Source organism: Schistocerca nitens, chromosome 3 (genome assembly GCF_023898315.1).
Source record: "Schistocerca nitens isolate TAMUIC-IGC-003100 chromosome 3, iqSchNite1.1, whole genome shotgun sequence".
NCBI lineage: Eukaryota > Metazoa > Arthropoda > Insecta > Orthoptera > Acrididae > Schistocerca > Schistocerca nitens.
In genome coordinates this window covers 261,394,416-261,412,850 of record NC_064616.1, presented here as the reverse complement: position 1 = coordinate 261,412,850, position 18,435 = coordinate 261,394,416, and the positions used below count along the sequence as shown (strand labels likewise).

The 18,435-nt window shown below is 40.8% G+C and overlaps 1 protein-coding gene across 3 annotated transcripts in view; it reads right to left on the bottom strand.

The window, feature by feature from the left end:
• The window catches only part of LOC126248230 (Fanconi anemia group M protein), a 238,925-nt gene that overhangs the window by 23,897 nt on the left and 196,593 nt on the right, over positions 1–18,435 (bottom strand). For all 3 annotated transcript variants that reach the window (XM_049949058.1, XM_049949057.1, XM_049949056.1), the window contains one exon: positions 8,870–10,648. In XM_049949058.1, the coding sequence (XP_049805015.1) occupies positions 8,870–10,648 (1,779 nt within the window). The remainder of the gene's footprint in view (positions 1–8,869; positions 10,649–18,435) is intronic.

Below are 18,435 nucleotides of genomic sequence, written 5' to 3'. Positions count from 1 at the left end.
TCCATTAAAAAGGAACGAATAAAAAGAGGGAGGCGACTGCGAAGGCCCCATGTATGCATGGTGCAGAGAATGCCCGCCCTCCAACAGGTGTCGTAAGCCTTCTCCAAATCAAAGAACACAGCCGCGGTCGGGCGCTTCCGCAAGAAGTTATTCATAATGAAGGTCGACAAGGTAACCAGATGGTCAACAGCAGAGCGGCGCCTACGAAATCCACATTGTACATTGGTAAGTAGGCGTCGAGACTCGAGCAGCCAAACCAATCGAGAGTTAACCATTCGCTCCATCACTTTACAGACACAGCTGGTAAGCGAGATGGGTCGATAACTGGAAGGCAAGTGCTTGTCCTTCCCCGGCTTAGGAATCGGGACAACAATAGACTCGCGCCAGCATGCGGGAACATGTCCCTCAATCCAGATGTGATTGTAAGTACGAAGAAGAAAACCTTTACCCGCAGGAGAAAGGTTCTTCAGCATCTGAATATGAATAGAATCAGGCCCTGGAGCGGAGGACCGTGATCGGCCAAGTGCGTTTTCGAGTTCCCGCATGGTGAATGGGGCATTATAACTTTCACGATTTGAGGAGCGGAAGTTAGGTGGCCTAGCCTCCTCTGCCTGTTTGCAGGGGAGGAAGGCAGGGTGGTAATGAGCGGAGCTTGAAACCTCTGCGAAAAAGCGGCCGAAGGCATTGGAGACAGCCTCAGGGGCCACAAGGACGTCATTCGCGACCGTCAAGCCAGAAACTGGTGAGTGGACCTTAGTGCCAGATAGCCGGCGCAGGCTACCCCAGACAACAGAAGAAGGAGTAAAACTGTTGAAGGTGCTTGTGAAAGCAGCCCAGCTGGCTTTCTTGCTTTCTTTAATAATACGACGACACTGTGCACGTAATCGCTTATAATTGATACAATTCGCCACTGTAGGCTGGCGTTTAAAGGTGCGTAAAGCACGTCGACGAGCACGTAAAGCGTCTCTACATGCCACGGTCCACCAGGGGACCGGTACGCGACGTGGAGAAGAAGTAGGGTGAGGGATGGAATATTCAGCAGCAGTGAGAATGACTTCCGTGAGGTGTGCGACCTGACTATCGCAGCTTGTGAATGTTTGATCCTGAAAGGTCGCCCTGGAAGAGAAGAGCCCCCAGTCTGCTTTGGAGATGTTCCAACTAGATGAGCACGGAGAGGGGGTATGCTGCAGGAGATGGATAACACATGGGAAGTGGTCGCTCGAATATGTATCAGAAAGTGCATACCACTCGAACCGGCGTGCAAGTTGGGGAGTACATATAGAGAGGTCTAAATGGGAATAGGTGTGAGATGTGTCCGAAAGAAAAGTAGGGGCACCAGTATTGAGGCAGACAAGATTGAGCTGGTTGAAAAGGTCTGCTAACAGGGAGCCCCTCGGGCAGGATGCTGGAGAGCCCCAAAGGGGATGGTGGGCATTGAAGTCTCCAATTAACAAAAATGGTGCAGGTAGCTGAGCAATAAGTTGCATCATGTCTGCCCTGGTAACGGCAGACGACGATGGAAAATGTAAAAGTGGGGAGAGTAATGCGGATGGCAACTGCCTGCAGGCCGGTGTGCAACGTGATGGGATCGTAGTAAATATCATCCCGGACCAGCAACATAACCCCTCCATGAGCTGGGATACCTACCACAGGGGGTAGGTCAAAACGCACAGAGGTGTAGTGTGCCAAGGCAATTTGATCGCAAGGGCGTAGCTTCGTTTCCTGGAGGGCGATGACGAGCGGACGGTGCAAGCGGAGCAGCAACTTCAAGTCCTCTCGGTTGGAGCGAATGCTGCGAATATTCCAGTGAATAAGTGCCATCTTAGGAAAAGAAAAAGGAAGATGAAAGAAGGGGTCACCTCGAAGGCCGCTGAGGGCCTGGCTTCGAGCAAGCACTGCCGCCGCTATCAGTAGGCGGACAGTCATCGTCCATTGGGTCTATAGGTTCATCGGCCATCTTGGAAAGATGGCCGGGAGGGGGAGCTTCCTCCGCCGGTGAACGGCCAGATGTTCGGCTACCAGCGGTGCGGCCAGGCGAAATGGATGACAGCCTGGGGCGGCAACCGCTGGGTGGCGCAGGAGAAGAAATGCGCCGTGGCAGAGAAGGAGAACTGTGCTTCCTATTTGCCTTCTTGGAAGGTCGTTTAGTGGAAGTACCGGTCGAAGGCTGGGAGGTCGAGGTACGTAGGAAGTCTGCACGGGACGGTTCCTTCTTGAAGGCCCGTGCATCTGACTTCTGGGTCTTCGTCTTAGCAGAAGCTGATGAAGGGGCTGGTGTCTGTGGGGTGATGGGAGGAAGAGGAGACGTCGACCGCGCGATCTTAGCACTGGCCGAACGGACGACCGTGGTGCTGAAGGTCAGATCGCATGTCTGGGTTGCCACCTCCCTGGTAGTCCGAGGAGAGGCGAGGACAGTACTGTATTTCCCCGCTGGGAGCAGCGTGGGCTTCCTACTAGCCAATAGCTTGCGAGCAGCCGAGGTGGACACTTTCTCTTTGACCCGAATTTCTTGGATACAGCGTTCTTCCTTATAGACAGGACAGTCGCGGGAGGATGCGGCATGGTCACCCTGACAGTTCACACAACGAGGAGACGGAGGTGGACAGTCACCCTCATGGGCATCCCTGCCACAAGTGACACATTTAGCCGCATTGGAACAAGACTGTCGAGTGTGATTGAAACGCTGACACTGGTAGCAGCGCGTAGGTGTCGGGACATAGGGGCGAACAGAAATAACCTCGTAGCCCACCTTGATGCGCGATGGCAGCTTAACACTATCAAAGGTCAAGAAAAGTGTCCGGGTCGGTACAAGGTCATTGTTGACCTTTTTCATGACCCTATGGACAGCCGTCATGCCCTGCTCAGCGAGGAAAGATTGAATCTCCTCGTCAGTCAAGCCGTCGAGGGATCTAGTATAGACCACACCACAAGACGAATTCAAAGTTCGGTGAGCCTCCACCCGGACAGGGAACGTGTACAGGAGTGTGGCCCGAAGCAGTTTTTGTGCCTGAAAGGCGCTCTCAGTTTCGAGTAATAAGGTACCGTTACGCAACCTGGTACAAGATTTAACAGATCCGGCTATGGCATCTACGCCCTTCTGGATAACGAAAGGGTTGACAGAGGAAAAATCCTTTCCGTCCTCAGATCGAGAAACGACGAGGAACTGTGGGGCAGGCGGTAGTACTTTTGTCACTGGTAGCTGGTCACGTTTCCGTTCTTGGGCAGAAGTCGAGAGAGATGGAGTGGAATCCATTGCGGAGGAATCCCCCATGATTGCCAGCGTCTCCGATGGCGCGCTCCTTCCTTGTGGGGACCCTCTCAGAGGGCACTCCCGCCTTAGGTGAATGTTTACACCTCAGGTCACACCTCCCGAGAAACAGACGGAGGGACCAATCGGCATGGTCAGAAGGTATCAGCTCAGGCAATCACCCCTCCCCGGGCCTGGCATTTACCAGGGGGTACGCGCGTGCCTTACATGTCTACCCAGGGCGGGGAATTACGCGTTACCCCGTCACCGGCTACGCGTGCGAACCCGTGGGTCGGCCTTCAGGCGCGCACAGGGAGGAAGGAAGAAGAGGAAAAAGGAGAGAGAGAGAGAGAGAGAGAGAGAGAGAGAGAGAGAGAGAGAGAGAGAGAGGACAGACTGTCTCAAACGCCGAGGCGGAGACCAGAGAAGGCAAGGAGAAGAAGGCAATGAGAAGGCAAGGAGAAGAAGGCAATGAGAAGGCAAGGAGAAGAAGGCAATGAGAAGGCAAGGAGAAGAAGGCAATGAGAAGGCAAGGAGAAGAAGGCAATGAGAAGGCAAGGAGAAAAAGGCAATGAGAGGGCAAGGAGATTTTGCAGGGGAAAGTGTAAGGAAGACAGTGAGGTGGAGAAGAGCAAAGAAAGGAACCAACCAAAGGAAGGAAGAAACGAGAAGTGAAAAAGCAAAATGACCGCAAATAGAGGTCGTGGAACCGTCTGTCTCCGGACGCAGGCGCTAACTACCCCCTTGAGGGGGAGGGACTCCTTTTAGTCGCCTCTTACGACAGGCAGGAATACCTCGGGCCTATTCTAATCCCCGGACCCGCAGGGGGGATGTATGGTATGCTAGCGGCAAGACACAATCAATGCCTTCTCTGCACGACAGCAATGGAAATATTATCGATGACAGTGGTGCCAAAGCAGAGTTACTAAACACAGCCTTGCGAAATTCCTTTGCCAAAGAAGATGAAATAAATAATCCACAATTTGAATCAAGAAACTGTTGCCAACATGAGTAACTTAGACGTAGATACCCTCGGAGTAGTGAAGCAACTTAAATCACTTAACAAAAGCAAGTCTTCCAGTCCAGACTGTATATAAATTATATACAACTGCTTGCTCAGCAAACGATCTGTACCCAAAGACTGGAAAGTTGCACAGGTCACACCAATAGGAGTAATCCACTAAATTTCAGGCCCATATCATTAACGTCGATATGCAGTACGATTTTGGAACATGTACTGTGTTCAATCATTATGAAGTACCTTGAAGAGAACAGTCTATTGACACACAGTCAATACAGATTCAGAAAAAATCGTTCTTGTGAAACACAACTGGCTCTTTACACCCACAAAGTGCTGAGTGCTACAGATAAGGGATTTAAAATTGATTTGGTATTTCTAGATTTCCAGAAGGCTTTTGACACTGTACCACACATGTTGTGAAATTGCATGCTTATGGAATATCGTCTCAGTTACGTGATTGGATTTGTGATTTCCTGTGAGAGAGTTCACAGTTTGTAGTAATTGACAGAAAGTCAACGAGTAAAACAGAAGTGATTTCTGGCATTCCCTGAGGTAGTGATATAAGCCTCTGCTGCTCCTTATCCATATAAACAATTTAGGAGACAATCTGAGCAGTTGTCTTAGGTTGTTTGCAGATGATGCTGTCGTTTATTGTCTAGTAAAGTCACCAGAAGAGCAAAACAAATTTCAAAAGGATTTAAAAAAGATATTTGTATGGTGCAAAAATTGACAACTGATCCTAAATAACAGAAAGTGTGAGGTCATCCACATGAGTGCTAAAAGGAATCAGTTAAACTTCTGTTACATGATAAATCAGTCAAATTTAAAGGCTGTAAATTCAACTAAATACCTAGTAATTACAGTTACAAATAGCTTAAATTGGAAAGAACACATAGAAAATATTGTGGGGAGGGCAAAACAAAGACTGTATTTTATTGGCAGAACACTTAGAAAATGTAAGAGATCTACTAGGACACTGCCTACACTATGCTTGTCCGTCCTCTTTTTAGAGTACTGCTGTGTGGCGTGGGATCCTTGCCGGATAGAATTAATGGAGTAAATTGAGAAAGTTCAAAGATGGGCAGCACATTTTGTGTTATCATGAAATAAGGGAGAGAGTGTCACTGAAACGATACAGAATTTGGGGTGGACATCATTAAAACAACACGAAATTTCAATCACAAACTTTCTCCTCTGAATGTGAAAATATTTTGTTGACACTGACCTACATATGGGGAAAATGATCATCACGATAAAATAAGGGAAATCAGAGCTCGCATGCAAAGATCTAGGTGTTCGTGTTTTCTGCGCGCTGTTCAACACTGGGACAATAGATAATTATTATGAAGGTGGATTGATGAACCCTCTGCCAGGCACTTGAGTGTGATTTGCAGTCTCCATGTAGATGTAGGTGTAGATATCTGTGCACCCCTCAAAGTTTCATGGTACATGACATATGCTTTACCTTCCCCAATCAGTTGAAAATTGAGGCATGTTTCATCAGACCAACACCCAGCTTGGCTGAAGCTAACACTGAGAAATACAGTTGTGTCCTCTGGTACATTGATAAAAAAAGATGTTATTAAATTTGCTACCACAGGATTGATAGGAGGAGAAGGCACACTCTGCATAACTTTAATTTCTGAAATTGTGCCGGTGGCTATTCCTTGTCAGCTTGTAGTGGTACTGCTTCAGTTCTGTTATGTCCCAGTTCCCCACTTTTCTGCTCTAGTGCAGCTTGTTATCTAACAATCTGTTCTGTCATCGCGGTAAGAGAATCACTCATATTAGTGGAAAATGTTTCCATCGGCATATTGCCTATGCTGCTAGTGCCAAGCCAAAAAATTGTACAAGGGAAGTTAACACCAGGTTCAAATTTAAGGTACATAATACAAAAGGAGTTACTCTAATTCTTATGGTGTATCATAGCCCATCTACATTTGTTACAATCCCATGCCAAAGGACCCCAACATCGTCAAGTAAAACATCTGACTGGAACAGCCTTGGTACACAGCACCTTGTGCCCAGGAAGATTACAAAATGCTCACCTAAAAGGCATCAAATATACTTTGTGACAGTTGCCTCTGAACTTGGAGAGGTCATGGGGTTAACAATACTGTACCAGAGTTACTTTCAAATTGAAATGAATGTCTTTTCGATGTACCACAGCCAACAAATTATACAATGAGAAAAACACCTTCTCAATCATCACCCTTCATTTGGAATTGTTGAGTTGAGAGAAGTTGACTGCAGTGGTGTTCATGTGATGACTAGTGATGACAATGTCTGGTGTTGTGAAGACCACTCCTGGACGTAGGTTGTGATGACGACAGATGGCGAGACTCCCATTTCTATACACTAGTTGTCGAGAAGCCCGTTTCTGTACTGACCTCAGGTCAGGAGGTCAGTGGGAATTGAGGTTCAACAGGTGAGGCGGTAATATTACAAGTGACTGAGATCACGCTCTGAGGGCTGGTGAGTGATAAAGTCTTACAGCTGAAGGCAGCAGTGAAACACTGGTACCTGTAATAACATTTTATTAATGTGATTCCTCCAATGAATTCAGTCTTCGCTGGGGCTGCTCAGCCAGCAGTCCAACAGCTCACGTAGCTTGCCAGGCAGGCTGCCTGACAGTGGGGTGCAGTAACAGGGGCTAGCAGGACAACCTATGGACATGCCTCTGTTGACACAAAGGGTCTCAGCACTCACACTTAGACCTGTACCCACAGCATCTTCTGGATGGCCACTGTCGTGAAAGAGAAGCAAAAGGCTCCAGGCTCCCTAAGCACATACAGCATATAGCCAGGAAGGCAGTAGCCATACAACCTGGGAGGCCAGCAAGCAGAAGATAGAGGCTGGCAAGAACATGGTTGCATGCAGTCAGTTGGTTTGGCCTTTCACCAGAGGAATGCCCAGCAAGTCTGCATTTTCCATCAGTCACAGCTGTGATCCATCTGTAATGGCAGTGTGGAGCAATGAAGTCCAACCACAGGCGGCAGGCTGCAGTCTTGTAGATAAGAGTCTTGAAACAGACAGCAAGCAGCACATCACGGTTCACTTATAGAGTTAATCTGTAACTAGCAAGACTGTCATTCCATTGGCATTGGTGACACAGATAGAATGTCCAGGCACTAAGGACAAGACATCTGAAGCAGGGGTATTTAAATCCAAACATCATGTCAGGACATCACTGAACCATCATTATAGCGTGGTAGGTGGCCATTTGCCCTCGTTTAACCAGAGGTGTCAGCAGTCCTGTCCACACCGTGATATCTCCATTACGGACGCTTTTCTCTGCCCCATCAGTACTAGAATGCCTTGGAGCGGCATTGTTAGGATGATACATGTCATCAGTCCATATTGTAGAGTTTGCAGAATGACATTCTGGATGCTGTCATACTGCACCATTTGCGTTCCTTGCTATGACTCCATTCGCTGTGTGGCAATGAGTTATAAGTGTTGCCCTGGTTTTGCAATATTTGCTCTCTCTGTGTGCTTTAGATTATGATTGTGACATAGTCTGAGTTGGACTTGGTTCTCTTACTGTTTGTGTCAAGCCAATAGCTTTGAAAATTTATTAGTGCACCAGGGAACAGGGTTGCTGTGCAACAAAAGTTAAGACTTGGATGGTTGGGGGTTGAGGGTCTAAACAGTGAAGTCATCACTCCCTTGGTCAAGTAGTAGTTCATCTGGAGTTAGTGATGTCTGACAGAAATTTGATCAGATCATGAATAAAATTGGGATATTGGACAAAATATAATGCATAGGTGAGAGACAGTTTCATTCACCTAGCTTCACAGTCAGTCAGTTAGTACCTAGCGTATAGTGTCCAACAATCAGGAGAATAATGACCACACATATGCACCTGCAAAATTTTGGCATACTCATTTATTCGTTGGACGATAGTGAACTGGTGATTGGTCAACTTATAATGCAACCACATGCAGTATTAAAGAATAACATTTCTGTTTCACGACATGGTCATTTCTATGTGGTTTTCTCATTACTCATATCTGTTTTCGAGAGATTTTTTCCTCTACATCACATAGGCTGCAGTGCCTACACCGATATCTGCTTCCTTTTTCGTAATTATTAACCATCAAAAGTATCATCCGAAGTAATGCCAATGGACAAAAAAGAATACAAAAAATAGTTTTATAATTTCATCCAGTATGCAATAGAATTAATCAGAACTGCAAAAATGATAGAACAAATTTAAAAAAGCCACAAGTAATAATGATAACTTAAAAACTATAAAACTAGGTATTGGCGTGGAAACAGAACAGTATTGAGATTACATATACCAGTAAACATTTTCTCAGAAACAGATCTAGTAGTAAAACAGGACACATATTTGAATGTTAAATTTATAAATGCATCTTTAGACTTAAATAACATAATTGAACTCAAATTAATATACACACTATGGTCATAAGCTGTTTACTGTCTGCTGCACTTACACACTAGTTGTAACGAAATAGTTCTCAAACATTTTAAAATAATATGAGTGTCCCTACTACTATCAAAGATGTCTAGATTTCTAGAGTTTGACTTTGAGGTGAATAGCAGCATTAACTAAAAATAGGATGAAACTTACTTACATGCTTATGTTTCTCTTTTCCATTTTTTGCCTGGTTATCCTCTAGTTCAGCTGTTTTTCTTGAGAGTGTCTTTCGATGATTTATGCTGGTTTGCTTGTTGCACACAAATACACCATCTAACGATGATGAATCACTACTGTCATGTGTAGAATGTGATGCAGAAGTATCTTCATTCTCTGTATCACACCTCTTCATGTATTTAGAAGGATTTGTTTTTGTTTCCTGATTAGCAGTTGTTTTTTTATTGTTGTTAGAAATTTTAGTTGATGTCTTTTTTTCTCCCTGGTGTGCATTAGAATATTTGTCTGTTATTTCCTCTGTATCACTTGATGAAGTACTTCCAGGACACCACTTATTGTGAGAAATTTTAGGCTCTGCCTTGTTTCCTCCATGTTGCATGCTAGAATACCAGTTAAATATTGATTCTGTTTCACTAAGTGAAGTACTACTACGAAAACACCCAACATTTTTTTTGTAAGTTTTCTTGCATATTTCACTGTCTCCAGAATCTGAAGAGAGTGAAATGCATTTCTGTGATTCTGTCTCAGGTTTTTCCATTCCACTTCCTCCAACAAAATGTTCAGTAACCATTCTGCAAGGTGAATCAAAGACTTCTTGCCTTTTGGCTTGATCTGTGTGTTGAGCTTCTGATTCTTCATCAGCACAGACTTTTTGGCTTTTAGATTGTTTTGTGCAATGTGTTATGGATTCTTCATCAGGAAGGACTTGTTGGCTGTTAGACTGCTGTGTGTGTTGAGTTACTGATTCTTCATCAGCACTATCACCGTCTATACCACTGAAAAGTAATTCTTCCTCCTCTGGGACTAATTTAAACATGAAATTTAGTCCATCCTTTAATTTTGAGTCATGTACTTCTAAAGCACTTTCTGTTTTTATTTCTTCTCTTGTACTCGTATCTTTGTGATTACTTTTCAGTGCAAGCTTTGAACCACTAGTAAAAGTTCGAGTAGGATTTTCTATCTTGAATAATGTTCTCTTACTAATTTTTGGGGTGGAACAGACTGGATCTTTTCGTACCTTCTGGGAGAGTACTGGGGATGAATCACCTATATCTGAACCTATATCTGAGTAATTAAATATTTTATCACTTAAGGGGCTTACGTGAACTGATGTTTCCTCTGCAGTTTTGAAATCTGAATTTTTGTTACAGTTTATGCTGTCATTACTACTTTTAATTTGTGTATATGAAATATTTTCAAAAGCTGCCTTTGATGTACTAGGGACTTCTAAATCTATTGAAGTGTGACTGCTAATATTTGAAAGACATGGTAGTTTAATTTCATGAAAATGAGATTGTGTAGAATCAATATCATGAAAATATCTTTTATTTGTGTCGTCATACTCTGGTGATAAATGCAAGTCTGATAAAAACTGGTCTACATTACAGACCAAATTGAATTTTAAAACATAATTGAAATTTTCACTAACTGGTTCTTCATATGTTGCACACAATCTGTCAAGGAAACCAGGGATGAGAGGAGGTTCTGTTACATCTGTACCAGAAACTGAAAGCTGTTGCAATTTTGTGCAAGATATCACCGGTTCTGAATAGCAACAGTTCTGAAATTTGAAACTTTTTATAAATAAATTCGCCATATTACTCAATTCTTGCACTTTCTTCAAGCAGTTTCTTGTCTCTTCTTTCAAATCATCTAATTCGTTGCATTTGGGTGCCACGAAATAACATTCTGTATCAAATGGTATGATGGTCTCATCTTCATCTTTTCTGTGGTCCTGAGTGGCATTACTTTTACCAACCTGAAAGAAACAAAAGAAGTATCTGTTTTCTGTACACAATTTAAGAAATTATTCCCATAGTACATCTGTGAAAATATATACAGGGCAAGTCACATAAGACTTAACATCCCTTTTATTTCTTGTATAATGCAAGGTAATGAAATGGAAGTTTTCAGCAATTGACAATGTGCAGAGGGGCATGTGATATTGTTGCACAGTTAATACTCTAAATTTTGTATCAAATAAGATAGTGAGCAAGTATGCTTTTTATGCAACAATGTATTTCAAAGGCATTTGAAAACTTTTAAGAAGACAGGTACAGTGATGTAAGACTTGTTAATGTTGGCATTACAATTTTTTTCAAAAGTAGTTGAGAAATGTGTAAAAAAATTGAAAGCCAAGGCAGTTGGATTCAGCTATTGCAGTGTCAACAACATCAAGAGTTGCTTTCATGTCAGGCTTTGTCATTATTTGCAGCAAGAAGATAGGCCTATGTTACTAGGATACATTGTACTTCCTGATTCAGTTAACTGTCATTTTCATAGTGCTTTCTACCCAAAAATACCCTTTAATTTAGAAAAGAGATGGTAATCACTCAGGGTCAAGTCCATGCTGTAAGAGGAGTGCTCAAAGTCTTCGGCCATAAACTGCCAAAGAAAATCCTTTGACAACACAGCAGAAAGCAGGAAAGTAGTATTGCAAAAAAGCACCACAGTACCACAGGACAAAAGCCCTTGCCGTTTGTTTTGAACTGTGCATAATAGTCGGTGAAGGCTCTGACAATAGGCCACTACATTTATGGTACCTTCTCTATGTCTTAAGTCAACGAATAGTATGCCCTTTGATACCAAAATACTGTGGCCATAACATTTTTGGTCCTCAAATATTCTTTGGCTTTTTTTGATTTTGCTCGGGATTGTGAATGATGCCATACCATTGACTGGAACTTTGTTTCTGCACATCCTCATTTCCTACAGGCAGCTGGCACAAGTGGTGAACACTACTGGCTTCGGTAGATGCTGCTGTGGATTACCTTAGACCAGACATTTCAAGTAACTTCCTTAATATGAATTTGACCCTCACTACCCCAACAGAAATAATGTCCATCATAAAATCTTTAAAATCAAAAACATCTAGTGGGTATGATGAAATATCAACAAAGTTAATTAAAGAATGTGATTCTGAGCTAAGTAGCATATTAAGCTATCTATGTAACCAGTCGTTTATTAGTGGAATATTTCCTGAATGGCTGAAATATGCTGAAGTTAAGCCACTGTTTAAGAAGGGAGATAAAGAAATAGCATCAAATTTCCGTCCAATTTCACTGTTGCCAGCATTCTCAAAAATTTTCGAAAAAGTAATGTACAGTCGTCTTTATAACCATCTTATCTCAAATAACATACTGTCAAAGTCACAGTTTGGATTTCTAAAAGGTTCTGATATTGAGAAGGCTATCTACACTTACAGTGAAAATGTGCTTAATTCATTAGACAAAAAATTGCAGGCAACTGGTATATTTTGTGATCTGTCAAAGGCATTTGACTGTGTAAATCACAATATCCTTTTAAGTAAACTAGAATATTATAGTATAACAGGAAATGCTGCAAAATGGTTCAAATCTTATATCTCTGGCAGGAAACAAAGGGTGTTATTAGGAAAGAGACATGTATCAAGCTATCAGGCCTCATCCAACTGGGAACTAATTACATGTGGGGTCCCACAAGGTTCCATTTTGGGGCCCTTACTTTTTCTTGTGTATATCAATGACCTTTCATCAGTAACATTACCAGATGCCAAGTTTGTTTTGTTTGCCGATGATACAAACATTGCAATAAATAGCAAGTCAAATGTAGTCTTAGAAAGATCAGCCAATAAAATATTTGTGGACATTAATCACTGGTTCCTAGCCAATTCTTTGTCACTAAACTTTGAAAAAACACACTACATGCAGTTCAGAACTTGTAAGGGGTGTCCCAAGAGTATATGTCTAACATACGATGACAAGAAGATAGAAGAAGTGGACAGTGTTAAATTCTTGGGATTACAGCTTGATAATAAATTCAACTGGGAGGAGCACACCACAGAACTGCTGAAGCGTCTTAACAAATCTCTGTTTGCAATGCGAATTTTGTCAGACATAGGGGATATAAAAATGAAAAAGATGGCATACTATGCTTACTTTCATTCCATAATGTCATATGGGATTATTTTTTGGGGTAATTCATCAAGCCAAGCTAAAGTTTTCCGGGCACAAAAACGTGCAGTGAGAGTTATATGTGGTGTGAACTCAAGAACATCCTGCAGAAGCCTGTTTAGGGAACTAGGGATACTAACTACTGCTTCCCAATATATTTATTCCTTAATGAAATTTGTCATTAAAAATATATCACTTTTTCAAACCAACAGCTCAATTCATGGAATCAATACTAGAAATAAGAATAATCTTCACAAGGATTTAAAGTCACTTAGTCTTGTACAAAAAGGTGTGCATTATTCAGGAACACACATTTTCAATAACTTGCCAGCAGCCATAAAAAGCTTAACAACCAATGAAATTCAGTTTAAGAGAAGCCTAAAGGATTTATTGGTGGCCAACTCGTTCTACTCCATTGATGAATTTCTTAGTAAAACCAACTGATTTGTATATAAGTACAACATAACTTCTGCACAATTTCAGTGCAGTAATGTGTTCATTGAAAATTTGTGTGTGTGTGTGTGTGTGTGTGTGTGTGTGTTAGTATAATCTAACTTCTGCACCATTTCAGTGCAGTAATGTGTTCATTGTAAATAAGTATTACAGTAGTTGTATTACCTTATAAATAAATGAAAAACTTTTTTATTTTAAATTCAGTGCATTAGTATTTGTAAAATGACTCTTAGTGTTCATTAAAAAATGACGATCATTCCACTTGGGACCTGTGGAATGGTACATTAGCTTATTTGTTTTAGTTGTAAATATTTGTCATGTATTGTTGTTTTTCTGACATGTTCCACATCCTGGAGGACCTCCTCACTACGGATCAATTGGAATGAAAGTAAATCTAATCTAATCTAATCTTGCAGGGTGCAGGCAGAGCTTAAAATTTCCAGTGTCGAGTGGTGGTGTTTGGTTTGGAGTCGGGAGGACAGTCCCAAACAGAGGCTCCATTGATTTTGTGACAGTCTTTGCTGCAGATTTTTTGGACCTGCATTATGAGGTGGAGGACTATAGGATTCCACTTGGTAGGTGAGGGGTGCACTACACAAAGGAAGCAGCTACTCAGGTAGCAGAATACGTATGGAGTGCACATCCCCCCCATGATTTTCAGGCTAGGCAATAGTTTGACGTAGGGCTCTTGATTAAATATTGATATATCGATATTTTTTCCAAAAAATATCAATATATATTGGCGATATATCAATATTGAGTGCCGATATTTTTATTTTGTATTATTTTTTTCGCAGTTTTTGGTGAATATTTGAAATTGTTCTTTTGAAACTGTTGTAGATAATTGTACTTTCACTGTGTGAAGGAGTTTTACTACTTTTTGAGCTTTTATCACATCCAGTCTTTCTCTTTGACCCTGTGAAGCAAGTATAGGTAGCACAAAGAAGTAGTCCAATTGCACTGCGGGTTCGCGATGTGAATGGAATAACAAGGTTTCCAATGTGAAAACATAGCACACCAGTTGCTTTAAAAATTTTTTTTAATGTGTCTAGTGTGCTATTTCTTCACATCAACAATCTTCAAAAACAGTTGCTGAAAATGATGAACAAAACCCCAAATGACAAGACTAGTCTTTGCGGTGAGCTGAGACGTGATGTGAAATGCTGAGGTAATCAGCACTTGCTGCTACCAACAGAAACTGGAATGTTCAACTTCACCACAAAATTCTGACATTACAACTGCTAGTTTTCTGGTGTGTACGGAAATTAAAAAACTGGGAATTTGACATGAGATGTTTCGGACAAATTTGACATGTGACGTAACCAAATGACAGACCCATCAGACAAAGTTTTTTGTGCTACTTCCACACAGTTACCATCATTAGCAAAGTTGTTAACGCAAAGCATGAATGTGCATCATTTTCCTTTCAATTCTTGCTCTAAGAGGGATAGGCAGGCTGCTAACTTGTTGATGTACAGGATATCAATAATAAATCAATACCTAAATATACAGCTCTAAAACCGGCAATATATTTACAATGTGCTGCTGACATTTTTATAGGCTGGTACACTGATATTTTTTCTGGCGATGTATCGATGGCCAATAATGGCCTCCTCCTTTTTTTTTAATATCGATATATTGGATTCCTGATTTTTAATAATATCAACAGTCCTAGTTTGCTCCCCAGTCAATATGTACAGAACCAAATCTGATGACATACAAGGTAGAGACACTTCCAAAGTCAAAATTTTAACAGTAAATTGCTGAATCATTTGAAACATATTCACTAAATTTACTGCCCTCCTGGAAAGGTATTAGACTCAAGATATACTAGTAACTGAGAGTTGGATGAAACCTGAAATAGAAAAATGCAAAATGTTAAATGAGACATGCCATGCATATCAAAAAGATATGTTAAACACCGCAAGGAGGGGGTGCGTTCATTGCAACTGCCAAAAATATTACATCTGGTGAGGTATAAAATGAGTCTAAGTGTGACGTTATCTGGATGTGAGTAATAATGCTATGTGAACAAAAATTAATAATTGGAGGTTTTGAAAATCCACCCAATTCTGATGTAACAATTGTAGTATCATTGAAAGAAAGTCTTTCCTCACTAGTGCGGAAGAATGCTGATCATTACATATTAGGTGGAGGTGATTTTAACCTAATGAGTATAGACTCTGGTATTTTCGGATTCATTGCAGGTGGTATGGACAGATAGTCTTGCAAAAAAGTTCTGAATGTTTTCACCATAAACTGCTATGACATATTTTATATCTTGTAGCTACAAACAGGCCTTATTGACAGTGTTAATACAGAGGCAGGGATCAGCAATCATGAAGCCATCATAGACATGAAAGTTACTAGGGCGCTAATAATTCCATCAAGAAGGTTAATGCCAGAAAGTGCACATAAACAGTTGTTAGCATTCTGCTTAAACAATGAATGGGACATAGAGGAATTATGGGCAAGTATGAGGAGTAGTACGCGCAGAGTAAGCAAGAAATTTTGAAAAATCTGTGATTTTTGCACTCTTTGTTCAAAAAAACACAGAAATGTTGACAGGCAAAACTCACTAGAAATTCATGCATCCATAAGAAGAGATGCACGAAGCACACAACAACTTCTACTGTCTGGTATTACAGAAAGATCTTCCTGAGAATCCTCGAAAATTCTGGACTTATATAAAATCACTAAGCATGTCAAAGGTTTATATTCACTCACTCATAGACCAGTCAGCTGGGGCAATAGAAGACAGCAAAACAACAACAAAAGTTTAAGATCTCCTATAAAAAATCATTCAAGCAGGAGGACCATACAAAATTGAATACCACACTCTCTTTCTTATGGAGGACACACAAACAGGCATCAAAGGCATTGAAAAACAGCTGAAAGATTTGAAAACAAATAAGTCACCCGGTCCAGATGGAATTCCAATCCAGTTTTACAGAGTGTGTTCCTCAGCACTAGCCTCATACTTAGCTTGCGTTTATTATAAATCTCGCACCCAACACAAAGTCCCAAGCGACTGGAAAAAGCACAGGTGGCTTCCACATGTAAGAAGGGTAAAAGAACAGACCTGCAAAATTATAGACCAATATCCTTAATGTCAGTTTGAAACAGGATTCTTGAGTATATTCTAAGTTTGAATACAATAAATTTCATTGAGGGAGGAAAAAAGAGCTTATTTCCACAAAGCAATATGATTTTAGAAAGCAGTGCTCATGCAAAACATAACATGCCCTTTTTTCGCATGATGTCCAGCGAACCATGGATCAGGGGAACAGGCAGATTCCATATTCCTACATTTCCAGAAAGCATTTGACACAGTGCAGCACTGCAGGTTGTTAATGAAGATCTGAGCATGTGGAATAGGTTTCCAGATATGTAACTACTTCAAACACTTTTTAAGTAACAGAAACCAGTTGTTATCCTGGGTGACAAGTGGTCATCAAAACAAAGGTATCATCAAGAGTGCCCCAGGGAAGTTGTAATACCTCAGCCAGTCTTATTAGTACAAAAAAGCTATCCCAAAAGATCTCTATTTGTATATGAAAAAGACTCATATTTCTAACTTACTCAAAGAAAAATGTGTACAATTTCATGCCACAGATATTTACAAATTAGAAATGATTTGAAGATTACAAATAATGGTGACCCACGCAAATCTTGTGGAATAAGACATCGGTATTGTGACTGGTGTATTACATATTGCCATTTAATTTCACAAACAACAAAAAACTTAAGCATTCGACAGTAATGTCTCGTCCTGAAAAGTTTCTTTTACAAGTCAGTGGCCAAAGCAAAAATATAGTTACCTACTTTTGTTGGTAAAGCAATTAGTAGTATGCAACATGTAGCACTATTTGTTTTAGTCCTTGTAATTTATAGGTCCTTTGACATCACACGCATGTAACACGAAGGTGAGAAAGAAAAACAACTTGGCTAATAAGTGAATAAGTTCAAGTATTCATTTATTGAGGAAAACATAGAATTCACTAACTGTTCTCTTTTAAGCACTTCTAAGATAATTCTGTGAGTGTCCCACAGTAAGATTCAGTGATAGATTTACTGTTAGAGTAGCAAGTAATAACAGTGTGTTGTGTGTTCAACAGCCCTGTTACCATTGTGCTTAAAAAACTGAGTTCTGAAGTTAATCAATTATTAATGCCAGAGGCCCTTATAACTTCCATGTACACCATAACCTTTCACAGCCAAACAGGAGACTTTGTTATCATTTATTTCCAGGTTTCTGAGCTTTAAACAAATTGCTTGACTGGGTTGTTCTTTTAGACTGTCTAGACATTTATTCATAAGAAAAATGTCTGCTCTAAATAATTACTTTTCCACCTGCTAGCCACAAATATCCACTGGTATATATTTATTCTTTATGGCATATTATTACAGGTCTAGAGCGTGTGTGTGTGTGTGTGTGTGTGTGTGTGTGTGTGTGTGTGTGTGTGTTTCCACCAAAATCTTCCTTTGCTAGTATTGCCATTATCTTTATTTATTTTTATTTACACGTCAAGTTCCATAGGACCAAATTGAGGAGCAAAACTCCAAGGTCATGGATAATGTCAGCACATGAAATTACAACATAAAAGTAATAACAGATACAAATAAAAGTATATGAAGTCAAAAAAAGTCAAGCCATAAGTTTAAGCAAATTTAATCAACAATATAACATAACACTCAGCTTAATTTTTCAAGGAAGTTCTCAACAGAATAGAATGAGTAACCCATAAGGAAATTCTTAAGTTTCAATTTGAAAGCATGTGGATTACTGCTAAGAGTTTTGAATTCTTGTGCTAGCTTACTGAAAATGGATGCAACAGTATACTGCACACCTTTCTGCACTAGAGTTAAGGAAGTGCAATCCAAATGGAGATTGGATTTCTGCCAAGTATTAACTCAGTGAAAGCAGCTAATTCTTGGGAACAAGCTGATATTGTTAACACAAAATGACAATAAAGAATATATATATTGAGAGGCCAATGTCAGAATACCCAGACTAGTGAACAGGTGTCGACAAGAGGTTCATGAACTTACACCACTTATTGCCTGAATCGCCAGTTTCTGAGCCAAAAATATCCTTTTAGAATGGGAAGGGTTACCGCAAAATATAATAACATATGACATAAGCGAATGAAAATGAGCA